The 23575-nt window shown below is 35.6% G+C and overlaps 1 protein-coding gene across 1 annotated transcript in view; it reads left to right on the top strand.

Moving 5' to 3' along the window:
• The window catches only part of WDR72 (WD repeat domain 72), a 227726-nt gene that overhangs the window by 36401 nt on the left and 167750 nt on the right, over positions 1-23575 (top strand). Inside the window, exons 4-13 of the mRNA XM_025994816.2 lie at positions 3149-3227; positions 4541-4715; positions 5366-5442; positions 6688-6807; positions 7494-7639; positions 8022-8118; positions 12612-12753; positions 14795-15028; positions 17542-17762; positions 20658-20853. Of these exons, the coding sequence (XP_025850601.1) occupies positions 3149-3227; positions 4541-4715; positions 5366-5442; positions 6688-6807; positions 7494-7639; positions 8022-8118; positions 12612-12753; positions 14795-15028; positions 17542-17762; positions 20658-20853 (1487 nt within the window). The remainder of the gene's footprint in view (positions 1-3148; positions 3228-4540; positions 4716-5365; positions 5443-6687; positions 6808-7493; positions 7640-8021; positions 8119-12611; positions 12754-14794; positions 15029-17541; positions 17763-20657; positions 20854-23575) is intronic.

Raw genomic sequence — 23575 nt, 5'->3', positions numbered from 1 at the left:
GGCAAAAAAAGCCTTGGCATTGATAAAGAGGGTTATTACTTATTTTTTTTTGAGGGTTATTACTTATTAATAAAACTTTCAATCACCAGCAAGAGATGAGACTAGAAAGTTAGGCAGACACCCAGATTTAGAGTTTTCTCTAACAGTGCTTCTCCAACCTGAGCTTATGTCAGGACCACCTACAGAGCTTGTTTAAATAAAGATTTCTGGGCTCTACCCCCAGAGGACCTACTCAGTAGGTCCAGGCTGAGGTTCAAGAACTTGCATTTTTAACACATTCCTGGACAATGCTGGAGCTGTTTGTTCAGAGAATATATCTGGCATAGCAAGTATCTTACACTGGGGGCAGTGAGAGAAAGTGTGATGTCAAGAATGACTTGGGAAATTCATTGGTGATGATATCAGTCACTTAAGATAGGAAACTAAGAAGGATGGATGTTGTGCTCCATTGTGAATATGAGGAGTGTGAAGTTTCACAAGTCATCCAGATAAAGAAATATCTAATAGCTAGTTGCACATGAAAGTCTAGAACTGAGTGAACAGGTCTCGGGTTCCAAGGTCATATAAATGGTACCTGAAGTGATGGGAATACATAATTCATGCAGAGAGAGTGAAATGTGAGAATGTAAGAAAGCCTAAGACAAAAGTCTAAGGAAAATCAGCATTTAAAGCAGAAGAATGGAGCCTGACAAGACCAATGAAATCCCAAAAGTATAATGGAAGAAAAGAGAAAAGAGAGTTTGAAAAATTGAAGGGACTTGGAATTCAAGATGGCAAACCATGCTTATCTCCTCTCCCTCTAGATGATGTGTTAAAATGGAAATCATAACAGTTTTATAAGCAAACAAATATAAGAGTAGGAATAGGGCCATGAGAAAATAATGTATTTCTGAAAGTAGAAAAGTGGACAGATGGTGACTGATATATTTATCCACTGGATGAATTTTTTTATTGAGGTGCTGGGGGGAGTTTAGGATTGAATAAGAAAAAAAGGCTTTTCTCAAGGAATTTAGTGGGAATGTAACAATTTAACAATTCTACATATTTTCTTCTACTATTCATTAAAATAAACAGAAATTTAAAATTCTTGGAAATTGTTAAACTTTTTTTAATAATTAATGGTCATTTAATGTCTGTAGAAATGTTGGGAACAGCATTTGAAAAGGAAAAGAAGAATATAAATTTTAATAGTATATTTTCCTATGTTCCCTTTAAGTAGGTAACTTTTACAGTTCCAGCTAAAATGTCAATGCCATTTTTGATACACAAAACATTTGCTTTCTTTTCTTAAAAAGAATTAATAGGCAAAGAGTCAATTTTTGCTTTGTGGTACTTTTGTATTTCTTTTTTTTTTTTAATTTTAAGATAGAAAATAAGATGATAAGAGAACAAATAGGGAAAGCATTAGAATCCACGAGAGTTTAGAAACAGTATCACCAAGAGAGCTTTAACTGATGCTCAGGCTGCAACCTTGGAAAATGTGATTTAATTAGTATGGCTTGATGTCTGGGTTGGGTCCCAGACATCAATATTTTAAAAAAGTTCCCTGATAACTCCCATGTATAGCCAGTTTAGAAACACTGGTTTAGCCATAGACTTATCCAGAAACAGACTAACTAGGAGCTTTGCAAAACCAGTATGCCGGGACCCCAACACAGAGCCACAGAATTAGAATCTCTATGGACAATTTTTGAAATATGCACAGGTGATGCACAGAGTTGAGAACCATGCTAATAAACTCCAATTCCTTTGAGGCTGAAATTTCATATTAATAGCAACTGAAGGTTCTATTTTTTTTAACCCTTGATACTTTTTTTACTTTGATATATATCATTTCAATTTTTACCTCTTTCCCAGTCTTATTTTTCATACACACACACACACACACACACATATACACATACACACACCACGCACCACACACCACTTTCACCTTGTTTTATTGAGTTGCATGAGTTTTCATATTTCCTCAGATACTTTTTGGAATAAGGTAGGATATAAACAGGGCAAAGATTCATGAATATTTTATTTCTATATCTAGAGCATGTTTTCTCAATCTCAGTACTAATGAGATTTTGGAACGCTGGAGAATTCTTTGTTGAGGGACCATCCTGTGCACTGTAGGATATTTAGCAGCATTCCTGGTGTTTCCCCACTAGATGCCAGTAGTGTGTTCCTAGTTGTGACAACCAAAAATACCTCTTACCATTGTCAAATGTCCTTTGCGGGGCAAAATCGCCCCAGGTTGAAAACTACTGACTTAAAGATTGATTTCCAGTGTTTGGTCAGAAAAACAAAAAACTCTGACAAACACAAATGCATCTAGCATTTACTATTATTAATTCATATCTTTTGCTTCTTAATATCAGTTTCTCCCTTAAAGCCAATAAAGCTTTCATTTATTCTTTCATGTAAAGTTTTGCTTATGTGTTAAAAGTGTCAAAACTGAAGGATATTACCAGACACTTCTGAATCAGCCATTCTGGTTTTTGTGAAGTGAAATCATATAGATTTAAGTTGCCACCTGCTGGATGATGCATTTTATGACCATATTTCATAATATTATGTACATCCTTGTGACATATAAGAAAGCAAGTCAGAGTTTCCTAAACAATGACAATTTTCTAAACCTAAACGTCTGATTTCAGTATTTCAAGATAAGTGAAGGAATAAACCTTATCAACGATAAACCAAATGTAGCCTCTTGGTGGCACTGTTTATTTTCATAAAGGGCTGCTCCAGAAGATGCAGCCCTTGATACATTATGCTTTTCAGAATATGTAGTTTAAGTTCAGTGAAATAAACCACTTTCAAGAGGATGCTGTTTCCATGGAAAGATTGTAGTACTGTCACTCTAACAGACTATGATAGCTGTATCCACACAATTTGTTTTAGGTCAGGTTGGCGATAACGTAAGTTTTGTAGGCTGGCGGCAGGGTGTAATTACCCAAACAAAAAGACACAGATACAGTATGTCATCGCTGCTAATGACCACAACATTTTCTTGCTCAGTAATCTGTAACAAAAAGCCACATAAACGATCAGGTTGCATTTAAGTGCAGTACTAAAGAAAAACTTGGTGACACAAAAATTATTTCAGCCAATTGAGTAGAAATGACAGAGAATAATCCAAAGTTATCTCTGCTAGGGAGATGTGTGTTTGGAATGTCACCAACGGACAGTGCGTGGAGAAGGCCACACTTGCTTACAGGCACACCGCAATCTGTGTAAGTACATTCACTTCCATTTAAACATTTCTGAATTCTGTAACTCCTTTAGAGTGTTTCCTAAGCACACATTTAAAGAAATGTCTTTGGAGGATATTCTTTTCTTTGGTTTTTATTTTGTCCCTGGAGCAGAAAGTGTTAGTTACTATCTGTTATTTTGGCATTTTTCTTTCCCAAAAGTTACTATTCAAGCTTTTTTTTTTTTTTTGATTCTTTATTTCTGCATCTTTTAAAACATAGATAAATATGAAAGACAATTTTTCATTTTTTCTTGGTTATGCTCACTGTACACACACAGACACATATGGAAAGATTGAGTTTTAATGACATACTATTTTATAAAGCAAAAAAGGGTTTTTTTTGTCTTCAATTTTAACCTTTTATGAGTGGAGAGATTCTTTTTTTTTAATTTTCTAATTTTTAAATTTTTTAAAAGATTTTATTTATTTATTTATGAGAGACACAAGCAGAGGAAGAAGCAGGCTCCATGCAGGGAGCCTGAAATGGGACTTGATCCTGGGACTCCAGGATCACGTCCTGGGCCAAAGGTAGGCCCTAAACCACTGAGCCTCCCAGGCATCTCCAGGTGAATAGATTCTTAATTTCTGAATTTCTTATTTATGAGAAGATAACCAAAGGTATAGCCATACCTTAATAAACATTTCCCAATATTTAAAACAGATTTTGACTTTTGGTACATGGACTCCAAGCATGCAGGCAAGGCAGTTGCATTATACCAATGATACAGTGTTTTTTATATTTTACTTTTTGTTTTCAGCATTGATGACTTGCACTGCAATATTCACAAACTCATTTCTGGGACCAAAACTTGCACAAGTGAGAGAATTTGTCAAGGATGCTATATATTACTCAATCTTTAATAAAGCTGTTCTCAAAACTTCTTTGGCACAAGTATTCCGCACACATTCTTCAAATTACTTTTATTTCTTCTCAATGTGCAGTAATGTTGCTAGGAAAAGGAACCTGATTTGTTATTGTTGTTTAATTCCACATAGCATTCTAGAAATAAAACAATTGTGAGCTTTCCATGATTTAGAATAAGATTCTTTCTAGCTAAAAAATCCCCCTTCCTCCAGAAATATGGGAACTACAAATGAGACTAAATTCCTAAATCAGTGCTTCGGAAGTATGGAATAATTGAACTAAAAGAAACTTTACTTGCTATTCAGTAGCAACTAAATACCTTAACTGAATAGATGCTAAAACTAAAATCCAGAGGAGTCTTCACCATAACCCAAATTATGTTATTGCTAGTGATAATTAACTTTTTGCTTTGAATTCCATGTTCATAGTATTACCACTGCTCATTCCGGATGACAGGGGAAGGCTGGCTTTTGTGTTGTGGAGAATATCAAGATGTTCTTATCATTGATGCCAAAAGTTTGGCTGTTATTCACACTTTTTTATCGTCTCAGTCCCCTGATTGGATCAACTGTATGTGCATTGTTCACTCCATGAGAATTCAAGGTAATAGTTGGGTATTATATAACACTAAGAGAGTGCATATAAATATAGTACTTTTGAACTATTTGTTAAACAGGCAAGAGTTCAGAATACATCTTTATGTTTACCTGTTGGTGGGGATGGTTCTCTAAGCCAGATCAAAAAACTGAGAACACCCATGCCAGTAGTGCAAGTCATTAGAAAGTCAGCAAGAGGTCAAGATGAAATGAAAAGAGGAGACTATTTCCACGACCCAGCTCATTGGTACATTTCAAGAGTGACAAGCAGGCATTTGTTGTGGATTGGCAAGACTTTTGGAACTTTTACTTTGCTGTATCTTCTGGATATAGTAGTGAAGAGAATTCAGATTCTGTAATAAGAGAAAGCTGGCTCCTTACTTGTTTCCGAATTGGGAGGTGAGGTAATATTGACAACATAATGATTTTCAATGTGGTTCTACTCTTAGTGGTGCCCTTCTATTAAATAGAGTTCACTTTGAAATTTTAAATTTAAAACATGATCTAAAATGTTTATGTTTTATGAGGAAAAAAAATTGAGGCTGAATATTTTCCACCTGTGTAACCCTGTATAATCCTTAAATGACTGTACTATGATCTTTACAGCAATAGTTATAACAGGGGTCAACTTATATGTGACTTTTATTGTTTTTACAGAAGATTCTCTCTTGGTGGTATCGGTAGCTGGCGAACTCAAAGTATGGGATCTCTCTTCATCTATCAACAGCATTCAGGTTGGCTTATGAAACTCTTTTATTCTCTAATGTCAAGCATTATTTATTGAATTTTTTAAATTATAAGGATGTTATCCACTCATTGTTAAGAGTTCAAATAATGTTGAGGCTCAGTTGGTTAAGCATCTGCCTTCAGCTCAGGTCATGATCTCAGGGTCCTTAGATTGAGCCCTCTGTAAGGGCTCTGCACTCAGCGGGGAGTCTGCTTCTCTCTCTCCCTCTCCCTTTGTGCCTCCCCCCCCCCCCCGCTTATGCTCTCACTCTCTCTCTCTCAAATAAATAAATAAAATCTGAAAAAAAAGAGTTCAAATAATGTAAAAGTGTATAAATCATACCTCCATGTACTTCCCCCATCATTCCACCAAGGGATGGGTTTGGGTAGATTACATCTTTCAACCTGTTCACAGGACATTTACAAATGTTTTTATCTATACACACATACACACACGCACACACATGCACATACATTACTTACATTTTAAAGAAAGAAATAAATCTGGCATAGAAGAATATCTTTCTGACCCTTACAGCAGGGAGAAAGACCTCTTTCTTCTGAGTGTGGCAGGGAATTGTGGCAGGGAGATAACAATTAACAGCTGGGGGTCACATGTGCTGGGAGTCCAATTTATTTACCTGCTCCCTGCGTCATGCCACAAGTTGAGGAAGTGGATGAGAGAACAGTCATAGTATGCTGATGATATAATTGTTTCAACTGCCCCATACTCTGAGCTCTCCTTTGGAATTTCTTAGTTGGGGAAGCCTAGGAATTGTGTTGACATGATGAGGCCAAGAAACAAACACCAGCATTATCAGAAACTTATTGCAAATATAGTATTCTAGGTGTACTATGTTGGCTACTTTTGTTTTTTTCAAAGCATTGTATTTATTTTTCTATTTTAGCAATTAAAGTACTGAAGGGTTTTCTTTTAAATACTTCAGTTTTTTATTTTATCTTTCTGCCATGTCTGAAAATTAGACACTTATTCATATCTTTACATTCTCAGCATCCAACACATCCAAACATTCCCATAGAATGTTTGTTGAATGATTATATGAGGAATCCTGTTCATGGTTTCCTTTACAAAGTAACTTCTTAGTTCAGTAAACTCCAAAGGAAATTGGGGTATTTTACGTGATCCACCAAGTGGTGTGATCTGCTTAAGTGTACAATGGACCAAGTCTTCTCATACAGTCATGCATAAATTACCTAGTACTAGTATTAAAATCTACTCATTCCTTTTGAAGGAAAAGCAAGATGTCTATGAAAAGGAATCCAAATTTCTCGACTCCGTGAACTGCCGGACAATACGGTTTTGCACATACACAGAGCGACTTTTATTGGTGGTATTTTCTAAATGTTGGAAGGTATTATAAAACAAAATAAATACTAGTGATATACAAATGTAATTTTTTCTTGCTCAATGCAATAATTATGGAATGTGATTTAAATATGATATAAATTCTGTAATATTATCAGAACATGGAATGATTTGTCTTTTATTACCCACTTTTATCAATTTTCCTCTCCGTGCACTCAGCTGTTTTGCTTCTCAGGAGATTATGTATCTAAAACATATCCTAATTTTATTAAACCAAACTATTATGGTAATGAGCATTTATCTTTAGATTATTTTTAAAATTTGATGCCTACTCTTTAGAATTGAAAACTAATACTTTTATCTACATACATTGATTTATTTTTAGACTTTTTCACTACTTTCATTTTTAAGGAAATTCCTTTCTTGTGAATATACTTACTGGTATCTCTAATAAGAAAGAAAAACTAAGTTATTATATCATTTGATGATACCATTCTTGAATGGTACAGAGCTTATTCACTGATACTTACCTTAATATAAATGTGAAAAAATAAGTACCAGTAAAATGTCATCTTGGTACCAAGTACAGTGGGTCTTGTTATTAATATTTAATATATTGTTGCATTAACACTGCCATCTAAATGGTCTTGATAAGCATAATTTATCCTTCATCTCATTGGCAGATTAGATTAGAAGCTTTTATTAATGTGTGGAATTAATTTTGTATTTTAGATTTATGATTATTGTGACTTTTCCCTTCTCCGGACTGAAGTTAGTAGAAGTGGGCAGTTTTTTGCTGGTGGAGAGGTGCTTGCTGCTCACAGAATCATCATCTGGACCGAAGATGGTCACAGTTACATCTATCAGCTGCTGAACAGGTGGGCTCAGATGAGAGCGGCATACAAAACATTCAGGTAGAAAATGAACTTTGGGAGGTTTATTATGGAAAAATCCCTGCATGCTGCCCATGATCAAAAACCAGAACAAAACAACTTTGGCACTAGAAGATTTACTCTGGGCTTGGTAGGCTTCAGCCTTTGTATAGAACAGCAGGGGATGAAGGAATGAGATTAACCATGTATAACTTGTACAGCTGGTGCTGGGTTTTCAAAAAGTCACTTGTAATTATTAACTCAACAATTTCTAACTAGAGTTTAGAAACTTGAATGGTACCATCCGGCTTTTGAAAATGGGAGGAGGAAAAAAAACGAATAAAGAACACCAAAGTTCTAACTCTGCTTTTTATTTTTCGCCATGCAGTGGGCTTTCAAAAAGCATATACCCTGCTGATGGAAGAGTGCTTAAAGAGACCATTTATCCTCATTTACTGTGCTCTACTTCTGTGCAGGAAAATAAGGTAATGCAAGGACAGAGTGACTGCCTCAAAACTGTTTCACTCCACGTCTTAGATAAGTGTTGCTTTGTCTGTAACAGAGTCAGACTTGAAAAGATTGAAGAATCACATCAAGTTATCAACAAGAAAATCAAATCTAATTGTTAATGGGTACTGAAGAGAAAACTTTGCCTTTGAAAAATATATTTTCTTAAAGTCTGATTAACAATATATATTGATTATAGAAAAATTATCAAAGTTAAAAAAGGAGGAACTTAAATTCTTAATTTTGCCACCATAAATATTCACAAGGGCTATTTTTATGTATCTACTTATTTAAATCAGGAAATTTTCAAATATTTAAAAAGTTTCAAGAATAGTACAATGATCACTCATCTACCCTCTACCTAAATTCACCAGTAGTCAATATTTGTTATGTTTATCCTCTCTCTCTCTTCACACACACACATTTTTTTCACTGACCCTTTGGATAAATAGTACAATAGAAAGTCATTATCATTTTGATGTGTCTACTCTGATTTTTAAACTTTATCAAATAGTTTATATCTGCTTTTTAAAACTCAGTATTATCATTTTTGCTTCTATTTAGCTATTCTAAAAAATTTCCTTGCTGAGGCAAATATAATTGTGATTCCTGGCAGAGTTGATATAATTCTTGACTGAATTATATCTTTGATATTCTATGAAGCCTGAACATGAAAAACTATTTTATTTTAGTAGTGCTAACCAAAGTGGGGTTTTTGTTGTTGTTGTTGTTGCTACCAACCTATGGACTTGGTTATCATTTTAATGGAGAAGCTTTGGAATACTGATGTGTCAACCAAGGTAGCATGCTATTTTTACAGAATGATGGTTTGCTTAATTAGGTAGCAGAGCTGTTGAAGATTCTATAGTTCTGTGATTGTCCCTTTCACCTATCTGCAAGGTTTTATTGCAAAAACTTGATTAAGAAGCTTCCAGCCAAAAATTAGAACTCTAAGTGCCACCAGGACCTATGTAAACTTTAAAATTATGGCATCAGACACTATTTCTAAAATAATTTGTGGGTGGCAATCAAGTCTTGTTTTGCTGTTGGTCATAAAAGCAGTGTTGAGGCTTACTCAGAAAATCATTTTTAGTTATTTTTTAAAGGACCTGCTTGCCCATTCTTTCTTTAAGCTCCAGAACACATTTCTTATAAAAGCAGTTTTCCCTAAAAGCTAAAATATAAGTAGTGTCCTTTAAGAGCTTCCAGTCGACCAAAAATATCAATGCTATATAAAACTATGTGGAAAAAGCACATCATTACAAATTAACTTAAAAAATACTAATCTTGGGACTCCTGGGTGGCTCAGTGGTTGAGCATCTGCTTTCAGCTCAGGGCATGATCCTGGGATTTCCAGATCGAGTTCTGCATTGGGCTCCTCGCAGTGAGTTCCTCTGCCTACGTCTCTGCATCTTTCTCTGTGTCTCTCCTGAATAAATAAATAAAATCTTTTAAAAAAATACTAATCTTAGGGAAAACCATCTTATTTTGATCCTCAAAATGTAAAGACATAGATTTATGCATAATCTATCCACAATTCTTGTTTAGACAACCACAGTTACTTCTTTATCTTAAAAGTGGGAAGTATTTGGAAGCCAGTGAAGTATGACTAGAATAATCAGAATCTTAAAGAAGCTGGTCTGCTCATCCTTATGCCCTTGCTTGTTCTTTGTCCAGCCACAAAATTTAAGTCTGACATGATTCTCCTTATTCAAAACATCACCAGTATTCACCAAAGACTCTAAGACTTCTTAGAGTCTCCTGCAGTTAGAAGGTAACGTTTTGGTGGGGTGGAGAGATGAGTTTCATAGGTACAATGAGTTTAAAAAAGGGGGGTTCTATAAATATGTAGTATTAACTAGACTCTTCTTTTGGAATGACACTATGGAATTAAATCTCAATTTTTGACAGTAACATATTCCCAGAGATACCATTTGTGATGCTAGGAACATATCTGCAGATGGAATTGTAGTAGCAAGATGAGCCTCCCCCTTCCTTTCAGGAGCTTATGAGTCTCCCTAGCTTCAAATCACAATTAGTGATCACTGAGGACTGGTCAAGAGTCCTGGTTGTTGAGATGAGGTACTAGGGTATCAGGGTCTTAACTATGGAGTAACCCTGCAGTGCTGAGGTGGGAGTAGCAGAGATAGAAATAACCTGAGGATTGTAGACAAGGAATTTGGGTGCAGGAACTAAGGGTAATAACAGTGATGATGATGGTATGTAACTTTTTTTCCGAGTCAAACATACACATCCCTTCATTTATATTGGCCTCACTTTGAATTGAAATTGATGTTCAGAGATTAATTCCTAGGATTTGAACCTAGGCATTTTGGCCAGCATCTGGCAATGGGACTTTGGAGCAAGTTTCCCAGTTGTCCTGAAAAGCGGATAATAAGAATGGTTAACATTCACAGAGTACATACTAAATGCAAGGCATCATTCTAAGCACTTCACCTTTATCAACTCATTAATCCTGACAGCAATCCCATATAGTAGGTGCTTTTATTGGCCTTCTTTCACAGTTAGGGAAAATGAGACACAGAGAGGTTAAGTAAATTGTCCAAATCAAGTAATTGGCTCTTTTAATAGAGTTACTATGTGCTAAACCAGGATTTGAATCCGGCAGTTAACCCAAGAGAATTCACTCTTAAAGACTATTTTATTACCTCTTGGAGATATTACTTCTTGGAGGATGGGTGCTCCTCATGATGCGTGTTGAGTACTGTGATGAAAAATCAGAATTCATATGGCAAGGAGCTCTGAGGAAGTTTTCAGGTGAAGAGCAGAACTGGAGAGGGAACCACTGGGAAGGATGAGGGTAGAGGTGACAAGGAGTGGGTGTGAGCAAGTGAGGAATGGTGGTGGGAAGTTGAGGGCAGGGGGATTGACAGCAGCACAGGGAGTGGGAGCTGCAGGGACAGTGTCCAAAGCTGGGAGGGCAGAGGCACGCTGTCTGCCACCAGCTTGAATAACTGCCCAGACTCTCTGGAGCTTTATTCCCATATCAAAATCAGGGGGATTGGACTAGTCCATGCTAAATTTCCTCAAGGTCAAGAGAGTTTGAGATGCCAATTTACCCAAATTTTATCAACGCCATTTGTAAAATCTACAAAAGTGAGGGCTTGAGAAGTGTAAGACTCCCAAGTCTCTTCTGAATCTTAAAAGCAAAAACAAACAAACAAAAAGATTTATTCAGAGAACTGACTTCATAGAAAGTTTTCTCTCCTGCAACACTCTCATTTTGGGAGCTGATAGAGGATTACACATCTTGCTTGCATAGTCTTGGATTCCTTTCTTTTTCTCTTCCTGTCTTAGTTTTCTTATCTCCACAATAAAAATAATAACAATGTTTGCTTACTTCGTAGTTTTGCTGTAAGGATTAAATATAGCAGTGTTTTGGCCTTTAATATTTCTACAGATATATTATAGAATTTTTCCAATAATACATTAAAGTCCTTCAAGCTTATATTCTGAGTAGGAACTATCACTTTCTTAGATTTCTTTAATTATGGCCCCAGCAGTTGGCTTTCTTTCCAGGGTGCCTTTTATTTGCACATCAAAAGAAGTGTCTGTTTTTGTTTTTATAATCACTTAATCATTTTGATCCCTGGTGCAGAATCTCAGTATGCAAGTCTGCCCAAAGAACATCTACACTGCAATGAGGTACTAGAGAGATTCTAGACTCATTCATTAGTAAAAGCATATCTTCCAGAACTCTGGTGCCCTATATTCATACTCTGCCTCAGCAAAATATATGATATATATTAATATAAACTATAACTATATATTTATCTATATTAATATAATATATATTTGTTTCTTTGTTTACTTATTTGTATGTTACGGACTCAGTTTTATTTGTGGCCCCTTGAAATAGTTAAAATCAAATACATTAAATCTGAAAAATAGTCAACGGAAAGTAGAAAGAATATTAATAACACAAAATTATCAAACAAATATTAGTTGTTGCTATTTTAATTGACAATTAGAACTCAAGGGGCCTCTTTAGTGGACAGTAGAGCATAGTCATGAAGACATGGACTCCTGAGTCAGAATTATTGGACTCCAAAGCACGTTGCTGTCTATATCACTTTGGTTAAATCATCCTCACTTTCAGTTTATTCATCTACAAACTGGAGACAATGAGAGTACCAACTTCACAGAATTATTGTGAGGATTATTTAGCTAAATGGATGGAAAGCCCCTAACAGTATGAGTTATACATACATGTTAAATATTCTTATTAACTCTCTGAAGTCTAGCTGATATCTTTGCTTCTATTTTATAAAACCTTTTGTCTTGAGTAAGAGATTATTTCACTTAAGTTACTTAGAATTTTTGAAAGAGCAGGAAACAAATGGAAATAGTTTCATCTATAAAGTCTTGTTCCTCTATTTTAAAGCAGTGGTTGTCATTTAATACTTAGATATTTTTCCTACATAAAAGCTAACTTTTTGTTTTGGACCAGAGCCTTTCCTTTGTTATGGGCTACATGAATGAACGGAAAGAGCCTTTTTATAAGGTACTTTTCTCTGGAGAAGTTTCAGGAAGAATTACTTTGTGGCATATCCCTGATGTTCCTGTATCCAAGTTTGATGGTTCTCCTAGAGGTAAGACAATTTCTAATCTGTTTTTAATCACATGTCTTCTGAAAACCGAGTTTATAATTAATCAGTGTTTTTCTCATTTGAGTCACATGAGGCTACAGATAAGACAAATTTTCTTGTTTACCACTATGCATTATATGCCAACATGCAGGCAGATACTAAACATGTTTTGTTTATGTTTTTATTTTTCTTTTGGGAGAGAGAGAATGGGAAGGAGCTGGGGGAGAAAGAGAGAGAGAATGCCAAACAGGTTCCACACCCAGTGCTGAGCCTGATGTAGCATTTGATCTTATGACTCTGAGACCATGACCTGAGCCGAAATCAAGAGTCGGACACTTAACTGACTAAGCAAATCAAGAGTTGGATGCCTAACCAACTGAGCCACCCACGCTCCCCAAACATGATGTTTATAGATCTTATACAATAATACAACCAATATAATTCAAATTAACATCAGTGTAACAGGAATGGTGTTTTATTGAAATGAAACAAATGCTTGCCATATAAATGTAGGATAGGCTGATACACCAGACTCAGGTTTTTTAATTTGTTGCACCTGTATCCTGTAACTTTTCAATAAATTTCTTTATTGATATTATTACAGCTGCTTGGAACTACAGGCGCAGATACAAACTTGGCCACTAAAACATTTAGCATTTGCTTATTTTAGTTTTTTTAGAATATAAAACTGAAATCATTAAAGTAAACATTATTGTGGAGAACCTTCAAACTTCTGAGATCATGTATTCCAAATTGAGGAAGACTGTCTTTCTCTTTTTTCTCCTTTTTCTCAACTCATTAAGTCATTTCTGTGAATCATTGACTGGGACATAGCAATACTTGAATTTCTAAGTGCAAGTTTCCACTATTTAATAAATTCACTTGTATAACTTTCAGTGTCTTTGTCCCAAATGTTTTCAAAATGGTTCATAACAGTCATATGTTAATAAGACATGGGTCAAAAAATAGATTTAGAACATGTTACAGTGTATGGGAAAGTTTCTTTCAAGTTCAATTTTAAGTTAAAATATTTACCGTGCCCCTGTTGGAGCCACATAATGGTGACCCTAGGATTTCTCAAGTATGTTCCACTGCCAGCAGAATTAAGTAAACATCTAACTAACCTTCATTATAATTAGAACCATAGATATCTACAGCTGTGCTTGATGCTTGTCTAAGGTTTGGGCTCTAGGTTTACATAGTCACTGTGGTATGTGTACTGCAAGAAGACCAGGGATCTCTTTCTGGGAGGGGTAGGTTGGCTTTGACTTGCCCTCTTTGCTCTTGATTCCAAGCTTCTCACCCTTTCCTGAGCCTACTTGAGGCCCAGTTCAATAAGTTGGGTGGCAAGCTATGTAAAATGATAACCAATGTTCTTGATATTCATAGATAATTGCCCCGGGGCCTAGTATGATTTTGAGATATTCATACCCTTGATATTTAAAGGATACATTTCTTCCATTTTTTTCACATAAATGAAAGACTTCCAATTTTCCTTCTTTGCTTTTCCTTCTTTGCTTTAACAAAAAAAAAATTAAATTTTATTTATTCATGAGAGACACAGAGAGAGAGGCAGAGACATAGGCAGAAGGAGAAATAGGTTTCTTGGGGGGAACCCAATGTGGGACTCAATCCCAGGAGCCCAGGATCATGCCCTGAGCCAAAGGCAGATGCTCAACCACTGAGCCACCCGGGCATCCCCCCATTTTCTTTCTTAACATTGCTGAGACAAATAGAGAACTCATGGGATTGGGCCACTACCTTACATCTCTAAAAGAGTTTCTCAGTTCTTTTCAGTTGGCCTAAGTCTAAAATGAATGCACTAGTATATGCTTATTCTTCTGAGGCTCCTTGAAGGCAATACCAATGAAATAGCATTTGGAATAAAGACAATAGATGCAGGAGAACTTTTCTGCTGATAGCTACTGTCAGGATGGCAAAAGAGCCTCTAGGTACCCCAATGGACTGTGCCTTGATAACGGTTTCCTTATCTATGATGAATTTATAAACCAAATTTTCTCTTTTGGGTGTGTTTTCCTTTTAGAAATACCAATAACTGCCACCTGGACCCTTCAAGATAATTTTGATAAACATCATACCATGTCACAAAGTATTATTGACCATGTCTCTGGAGCTGGAACAGTGGGAGTCACTTCATCAGAGTATGTTCCAAGTCTTGACAAACTAATATGTGGCTGTGAAGATGGGACAATTTTCATTACACAGGCTTTGAATGCTGCCAAAGCAGAACTTCTAGAAGGCGGTTCTTTATTAAAAGGTCATTGAATTTTATTTAACCCTATTTATTTAATTTACTTAAGCTTCAACTTTAATAAGCTGTACTAAGAAGATTTCCGAAGCTTAAAAAATTTGCTGACATTTGCTAATTAATGTGTACATATTTTAATATTAAAGTAAAACATGACATCTGTTTTTTTTTTAAGTCAAGTGGAAGGCTATACAATGAGAAAGATATTCCTCTTCTTCCTTGATCTTTCAGCTCCCTTCAACAAAGGCAACTGCTAATAAGCTTCTTTATACCTTTCTCAAAATTTCCTATGCATATGCAAGTACATACCAACATAACAATATGCATTCTTCTAATAATATACAAATAGAGGCATAGTCTATACACTTTTCTGAAATATCCTGAAGCATATATTAATAAAATACCTTGGAGCACATTCTTTATGAGTTTGATTCAAATGGCTAATGATAATCAAATTTTAATTTTTAAAAATCGCCTGTTAATGGGTGTTTCAGTTTTTCTAGACTTTGGCTAATAAGGGCAATGCTGAATTAGCTATCTTTGCACATATAGTATTGATTCTTAGGAGTAGTGGAATTACTGGATTGACACTTATGAGTATTTTTAATTTTGAAAATATGTCTAAAAATGTTCTCTAAAGAACATATATCTGTGTACATGCGTGTCCACTAACAGCCTATGAAAATGCCTTATTCCTGCATTTGAGCCAACTTTGTGTGCTATTAAACTTCCTAGTATTTGCCAATCAGGAGAAAATGGTATCTTTCTGTTTTAATTTTTTTGTTGTTGTTGTTAATGAAAGGTAAATATGTTCTTATACATTTTTGTGCATTGCAGTGGTGAATACCTATTAAATAAATTTGTTGGGCGATAAGTTGTCTTATGTAAATGAAGAAATATACAGGAAGCAATTGAGACTTGGGGATATGTAAATACATCTAATATTTTAGATGTATTTTAAATCCTACTAGACTACAAAGTCCTTAAGAGTAAAAGCCAAATCTCACTTTTCAAAAAAAAAATACTATATGCTTACTTGTTTGCTTGTTGTTTTGTTTTTTTTTTTTTTAGATTTTATTTATTTTATTTGAGAGAGAGAGAGCACAGAGGGAGAGGGAGAAGCACAATCCCTGCTGAGCAGGGAGCTGGACTCAGGGCTGGATCCCAGGACCATGAGATCACCACCTGAGCCAAAGGCAGATGCTAGCAACTAAGCCATCCAGATACCCCCAAATCTCACTTTTTAAGACACATCTTGTAACTAACTGTTCTTAGTTTACTTTGGCTACTTACTAAATGTTACTATCTTATGTCCAGTGATTACCTAAAATAAAAGAGTGAATAGCAATGAACAGAGGAAGTAATATACCGCTACACAGCTTAACGGCTACTCTTGAAAGTTCGTCAAAAAGCTTAAGAGCTTAGTGCTTTTTATATAGGCCAATTTTTTCTTATCCAGAAAACAAGCAGAAATCTATGTTTGACTTGAACATTTGAATTCATATTCTTCTTGGTTTGCTAAGGTATATAAAGTGAGGATGTGCCTCATGGAATAGAAATAACTAATGATTCTTTAATAGAAGTAATAATGATTCTTTGGCACCCTTTTTTAATTTGAGTAAAGAAGATTTGAGGTCTGTGGTCATTTCCATTTTTTTTTTTTAAGTTTTAGCTAATGATGAAGTAAGAAGCAGTGTGGAAACTGAGCAATCAGTAGCCCAGTGTTTTAGTACAGCTATGATATGAAATAGCCACATTTCTACCAAGAGCCAGTGCTAGGAAATGAAGGACATTATCAAATTTACCCCACACAACAGTCTTGTATGAAGTAGTGCTCTTATTATCCCAAGTTTTTCATATACGATACCTGTGACTTACAGGGGAAAAAATGTATTGTCATGTTGACCCATCTAGTAAGTGACATACCTAGAAACCAAAGCTGGATTCATGTAATAGCAAAGTTATGCTCAAAGCTATGCTTTTTTCACACTTGGATTCAAGTCACTTAACTTCTCTGAGCCTCAGGTACTTTATCTATAAAACAAACAAATCAAACTAAGTAATCTCTAATATTTTTTAAGGCAAAACTGTTCTGTGAGACTTTTCTTTTATAATAGAGTTGGTTATGCTTACTGAATGGACAGCAGTGAAGTTCTGAGATTAACTTTTGTAGAAGCAAAATGTATGAATTGTTTATTCTTTTAGAATAGCCTTTGCTGTTTGGCAACACTAGAATAGATGCCAGTTAACTTGCTAACTAAACTAAAATTGGTGCTAGCTAACTTGCTGATATCCTTAAAGAATTAGTAGACTTCAAACAACCAGCTGTAGTGCTTCATCAAAAATATGACCTAGCTTATAAGGAGGTACTTGCCTTTTGAGATGGTCCAAGGGTTGTTCATTTTTTTTTAACCAACAGTCTAGCTTTAATTATATGTATTTTCTTTTATAAAAGAAAATGTTACCATTATTTCTTGAGCAAAAATATTTTTTTTCATTATTTGGTGTTGATTGTTTTCCAGGTTCCCTTCCTCACAAAGTTCTCAAAGGCCATCACCATAGTGTTACTTCATTACTTTACCCACATGGTCTCTCTTCGAAATTAGACCAAAGTTGGCTTGTGTCTGGGGACCAGGACTCATGTGTCATCTTATGGAATATCTTTACTGAAGAAATTTTGCATAAATTCTTTTTGGAAGCTGGTCCAGTAACAAGTCTTTTGATGTCACCAGAGAACTTCAGAGTAAGTTAAGATAGAGTAAAACATAACATAAATTTAAAAGTTACATAACATTACAGAATGTTTAAAAAAACATAAGGAAAATTAACCTATATTCCCATAGAAATTATCCCACTGGATAATTTTCATGAGTTCCCTTAAAATTTTTATATGCTTTTTATTATTATTACAACTTATGCAAATAATTTGATTCTAAAACAAAGATTTTGTCAATTCTTGGCTTTCCAAAAACCAGTTAAATCTCTTAGTTTTTTTCTTTTGCTCCTTAATTCTGTGTCTTAATGGAGTTTTCTTTTTAATTTTTTGTTATTTTTTAATAAAAGTAATTGATCCTCAATGTGGTAGCAATTCAAATATATAGGAATCTATAAATTAGAAAATAACTTTTGCCTTGAATAATTTACTGTTGTAAAAATATTGATAATTATATTTTCTTTTTCTTTTTTTTTTAAAGATTTTATTTATTTATTCATGACAGAGAGAGAGGGGCAGAGACACAGGCAGAGGGAGAGGGAGAAGCAGGCTCCATGAAGGGAGCCTGACGTGGGACTCGATCCCCAGTCTCCAGGATCACACCCCAAGCTGAAGGTGGCCCCAAACCATGGGGCCATATTTTCTTTTTCTTAAAAAGATTTTTGTTTACTCTCTCTCATTTCTTTAACAAATAACCAACTTTAACAAATTCTGAGCATCTACCTTGTGCAGGACTAAAAGAAATACTTTCAGATATAATTTTCACATGTAATATAAACTTAAATTTGGCTTCTACAAAGTTGACATCTTTGTTAAAATATGAAAGATCACTTTTTGAGTTTTCTGAGTTTGTCAATCAGTTGATTGACTTGTCAAACTTATTTCTCTGTAATAATAACATAAAAAATCAGCTGCATAATAAATTCAGAGGAAACTTACACTATATTTTCATAGTAAGATATAATGAAAGAAATATTTCAGTAACGCAAATGATTAAACAAATCAGTGAAACAAAGTTAAGAGACTTAAAAAAAGACTTCCAAAGAGTGATTTGGGATACTTTGACATGTCTTTTATTCCTGAAGTTCCCTCCTTTAAAAAAAAAAAAAATTATTTTTTTCCTCAAAGCTCCAGGACAGTGGTCAAATCCTGACCCTTTTACTTCTGCCTCAGTCATAAATGATTTAACTCCAAACCAAGCCAAGGAATTTAATTAGGGCATAAGAGGCAATATTTTAGACATACAAAACTCTATAGCAAGGACCCAGTACCACATGAACTTAAATTCAGAAATCAAGGTTTTATACTCTTCAAATCCCCTACCCCAAAAGATTCTGTTTTCTGTGATTGCTCCTTTGTCTTGCTTCTTCTCATGATCTCTTTTAGCTTTCAGTTTCAAAAGGGTTTTTTTTTTTTTTTTTTTTTTTTAATTTATGATAGTCACAGAGAGAGAGAGAGAGAGAGGCAGAGACACAGGCGGAGGAAGAAGCAGGCTCCATGCACCGGGAGCCCGATGTGGGATTCGATCCAGGGTCTCCAGGATCGCGCCCTGGGCCAAAGGCAGGCGCCAAACCGCTGCGCCACCCAGGGATCCCTAGCTTTCAGTTTCAAATGCATAGAAAAGAGAACCTGATTGGCCTATTTTGGATCTCTAGTCTATGTCCACTTCTGAATCTAGGGTCTTTGTTTGCGTGTCACATGTCTGTTCACAGGTTGTATTTGTGTACAAGTTCCCTAAAGTACATTGAGCTCTCTATTCTACAGGCCGTGGGTTGTGCAGTTTCTAAGAGGTAGTGCTGAGGAGGCAATGCCATCTGCCCTGTTACACAGGTCCAGGCTCCCCATATAGCATATCTGCCATTTTGTGATTTTTCCCCTCTCAGGATTTCTATAGTTTCCTTAGAACAAATTAGGAAAAATAACTTACTCCCCAGCACCCCATAGAAAGAGGTCAGTAATGGGCACAGGGAGATTCTCAAGGCATCCCAACTGATGCTTTACACACAGCAGCTGGAACTCTGGCTAGGTGCCCTAGTGAAAGTAGGAGCATCCACATGGCAAAGTGGTTAGAAAAGAAACAAAGAAGTGGAAGAACCACTACCCGTTCCCCTTTCTCCCCTCAGCCATCCCACCTACCCCCGACCCTGGGCTGACTGACACAGGGCCCTCTTGGTGAAGCACAGACCTGCCCTGTAAACTCCTCCCAGATTAGCCTCACAGCACCCAGCATGGATAGTCTTTGTCCTAAACTGTGTTCAAGGTAACCACATGCTGACTTTTTAAAAAGTATCCCAAGAATCTTTGTCCTGTGAGCCTATTTTTGGTCCTTGTATCTTTGAAGCTGTGCATTCAGTTGGAACTATCTAATGCTTACCTCTTTTAGATTGTGTCTACACTGAGCTTCCTGTTTGGATTAGAATCTGAATAGTTCTGGGAACAGCACCAAATCACATTCTGAGGCTCTAAGTGGAAAATATCAGCTCATGATACCCTTGGGCCTAAGCTTGTGTCTACAAATAGCTTCTTTTTGTGGCAACAAATTAGTTCTGGGGTTTATTTTATTCTGCATTATTTCCGATGTCTGCCTCACTGCCTGAATTTGCTGAGTGATGGTCAAGTCCTTCATTTATCTTATAAGTAGATTTGGCTTGGAATTCTCATTTTTCACTTGTACCTCTTGACTTTCCTTATAAGTTGTTGAATTTAAAATCTACTTGGTGTTTAAAACTCCTCTTTACAGTATTATGTGAAGAAGTCCTGCAGAAAACAGAAATGTCATTTTGTAATGGTGTTTAAACAAAATATTTTTACGTTATTAGGAGAAAAAATCAGATTTAATTTTAAGGAAAGCATTTGATTATTTACTTACAAATGATGTTGGGTTTTTTTGTTTGTTTGCTTTGTCCCCATCCCCCGCCCCAACAGCTAAGAAGTGATCAGGTAATTTGCTGTGTGTGCAGTGACCATTCCGTGGCCCTCCTTCACCTTGAGGGGAAGAGGTGCCTCCTGCATGCCCGGAAGCACCTTTTCCCTGTGAGGATGATAAAATGGCACCCGGTTGAGAATTTTTTAATTGTTGGATGTGCAGATGACTCCGCTTACATCTGGGAAATTGAAACAGGTAAATTGGAATATTACCTCTTTCATTCTTTATAAGTTTATGCATGTGTTCCAGAGAATACATGGTGACCACTTCACCTGCTTTAATCTTTGGTTGGGCTGCACTTAATGGCTTTGGTTGAAGGTGAGTGTGGAAAATAAAACACAATGGCCCAAGTCAGATCTTGACCAACTGATGATTAGCTGACAGTGCAGTGCACAGGAATGAGCCGGATATTTCTGGAAGCTATAAATAAAAACATAAGTTATCTACTTTAATTATTAACAAGAGAGAAATTTAGTGTCCTACTACTCTCAAATTATCATTAAATTCTGCCTTCTTCAGCATACTCACCATCTCAGCAACATTTTGAGCTAATTGATGATCAGTAATAATGGAATATAATTAATTACAAAACTCTGAAAAGTTGAGTCAGGGAAACTGAAAACTGAGTGGCTCAATTGAACTTTTGATGTCGTAGTGTAGAGAATGTACAGTTTGAACTTTTCAAAGAAAGTTTTGCTATATAACTTAAGAATGAGAGTAACACATTTCAGGCAGATGCTGGGAACTTATCAAATACAGCAAGGTAATTAATGAACGTGAGTCAGGGGAGTGCGCCTGAGAGTACATTTTACTGAAACCAGTGCATGATTTTTATTGATTAATCAGTGGTGGTTTTATGTTGGGTGTTATTAACAGACTGGATAGTTTATAATATAGTTTAGAGTCATACTTCACCAAAATAATTGCTATTTTCTTTACATTTGACTTTCGTGTGGTAATGATGATGACTAATGTGCTGGTGTATGGATGGTGCGATATAATTCTGCTTTACATTTATACCTTGCTTTACAGCTTTGATGGCCTTCCACATTCATTTCCCATTAGATTATCACAACTTCAAGGGTAGCTAGAAGAGGTTTTATTCCCCATTTTATTGATGAGGAATTTGTAACTCTGATTTGTAGATGCACAAGATTACATTGCTAATAAGCGGTAAACCAGTATGAGGGCTCCATCTTTCTTTGCACAATATGCACAAAATCATGAGAGTTTTAGAATTCCTAGGTAATCTATCAACCTGAGTGACAATTTAGTGTAATGGATAAAATGAGCTCTAAAGCCTGGGCTTGCTTCCAGGACCTGCTAACAAAGATTGGCCTCATGCAAGCAACTTGGCTTGCATGTCAATATCTTCATCTATGAAATGGGAGTAATGATACCACCTTCTTGTCAGGATTAAATTAACTAATACTGACAATGCTTGTAAACAGTGCCTATAGGTGCTATGCCCTTAGTATTAATTAACTATTATTCATATGATCAAAGAATGCAGCAAAATCTTGACTTCTGCTTATGTAATCTAAATCTATAAAACACATAAATGTGTGCAGTTGCATCATTTTCAATTGTGAAATTGTGAAGACTTGCTCATCAAATGTATTTTTCCTAGAAAATAGAATCTAGCGAGGATAAAGAAATAGCTGGCACTGACAAATATTTATAGTTCCGTTGCCCCATCAGGATACCTCTTAGCCTATGCAACTTTTTATTTATGTATTTTTTGGCGGGGGTGGGCAGTAAAAGAGGAAAGCCAAACCACTAGTACTTCTTGAAACTGTATTTATTCCTACATTTTCTTTTAATTTTATTTATTTTTATACTCCCCAATCCATAACCAAATATTTTAGAACATTTGAAAAATACAGAGAAAAATAAAGAAAAATAATCTCGTCTCACTTCCTAAAGACAACTGCTATTAATATTTTGATCTACTTTCTGTCAGACATCTTTCTATGTCAATAAATAGATGCCAAAATTGTGTTTCAGTCATGGTTCTGGCAGAAAATTGAATTTAACCCAGGTGGGTCAAATAAAGAGACTTTAATGAAAGAGCTATTTATAAAGGTGTAGATAGGACTTAGGGAACTGAGAAAGAATGAATAGTGAGGTCCCTGTCACCCAGGCATTAGTAGTATCAGGAAGCTCTTACTGCTTACCTAGGGTTGAAGCAACCAGAGGAGAAAATAGTATTAGGGGCACCATGTGAGAGTGGAAGCCATGAGGGAGTGTTCACTCCCTGAAGTCATGAAGAGAAACAGCACCTCCCAGAGACACAGGACCGACAAAGGAAAAGTTGGAAGAAATTATTTTCTCTGTCCCTCTGCAATCACTTTCATTAGTTTGATCCAACTGGAAGTCAGGGAGGAAGGACATTCAGTTCTAGGCATTAGCTAGGGGAACAGAGTGGATGCAGAGGAACAGGGAAAGGGTGGAGAAGACTGTCAAATAGATAATAATTGGCATTGTGGCCATTACGGACACATGATACTTTAACTCAAGAATCTTCCTTTAGATGGTTATGTGTATTTTCCCTATAAAAAATTTGTTTAGAATTCCCGCATCAAATAATGTGTACACATTTAGTGGCAAATTAAAGTATAAGATATTTATTTTAAATGAGCCCGTGAGGGTGTTTATCTCATTGTTATGTATATTAATACTTTATAAATAACCTTAACTCAGCCTAAGATGAGACTTACAATGGTGAAAATATTACTAATAATTATGAAAATGCCTTCACATTTGTAATGTGCCTCTTTAGTTTTTCAAAACGTCATCCTATTAGCAGGTTTCATTTGAACCCCCAAAACTATGCATATGGCTGACACCCTGACTTTTTCCTCACCATTCACTATGCTCATCCTTTTTGGATAAATTTAAACTGTTTCTTTTAGTC

Source organism: Vulpes vulpes, chromosome 15, assembly GCF_048418805.1.
Source record: "Vulpes vulpes isolate BD-2025 chromosome 15, VulVul3, whole genome shotgun sequence".
NCBI lineage: Eukaryota > Metazoa > Chordata > Mammalia > Carnivora > Canidae > Vulpes > Vulpes vulpes.
Note: the sequence above shows the minus strand (reverse complement) of the source record. Positions and strands in the feature narration are given on the sequence as shown.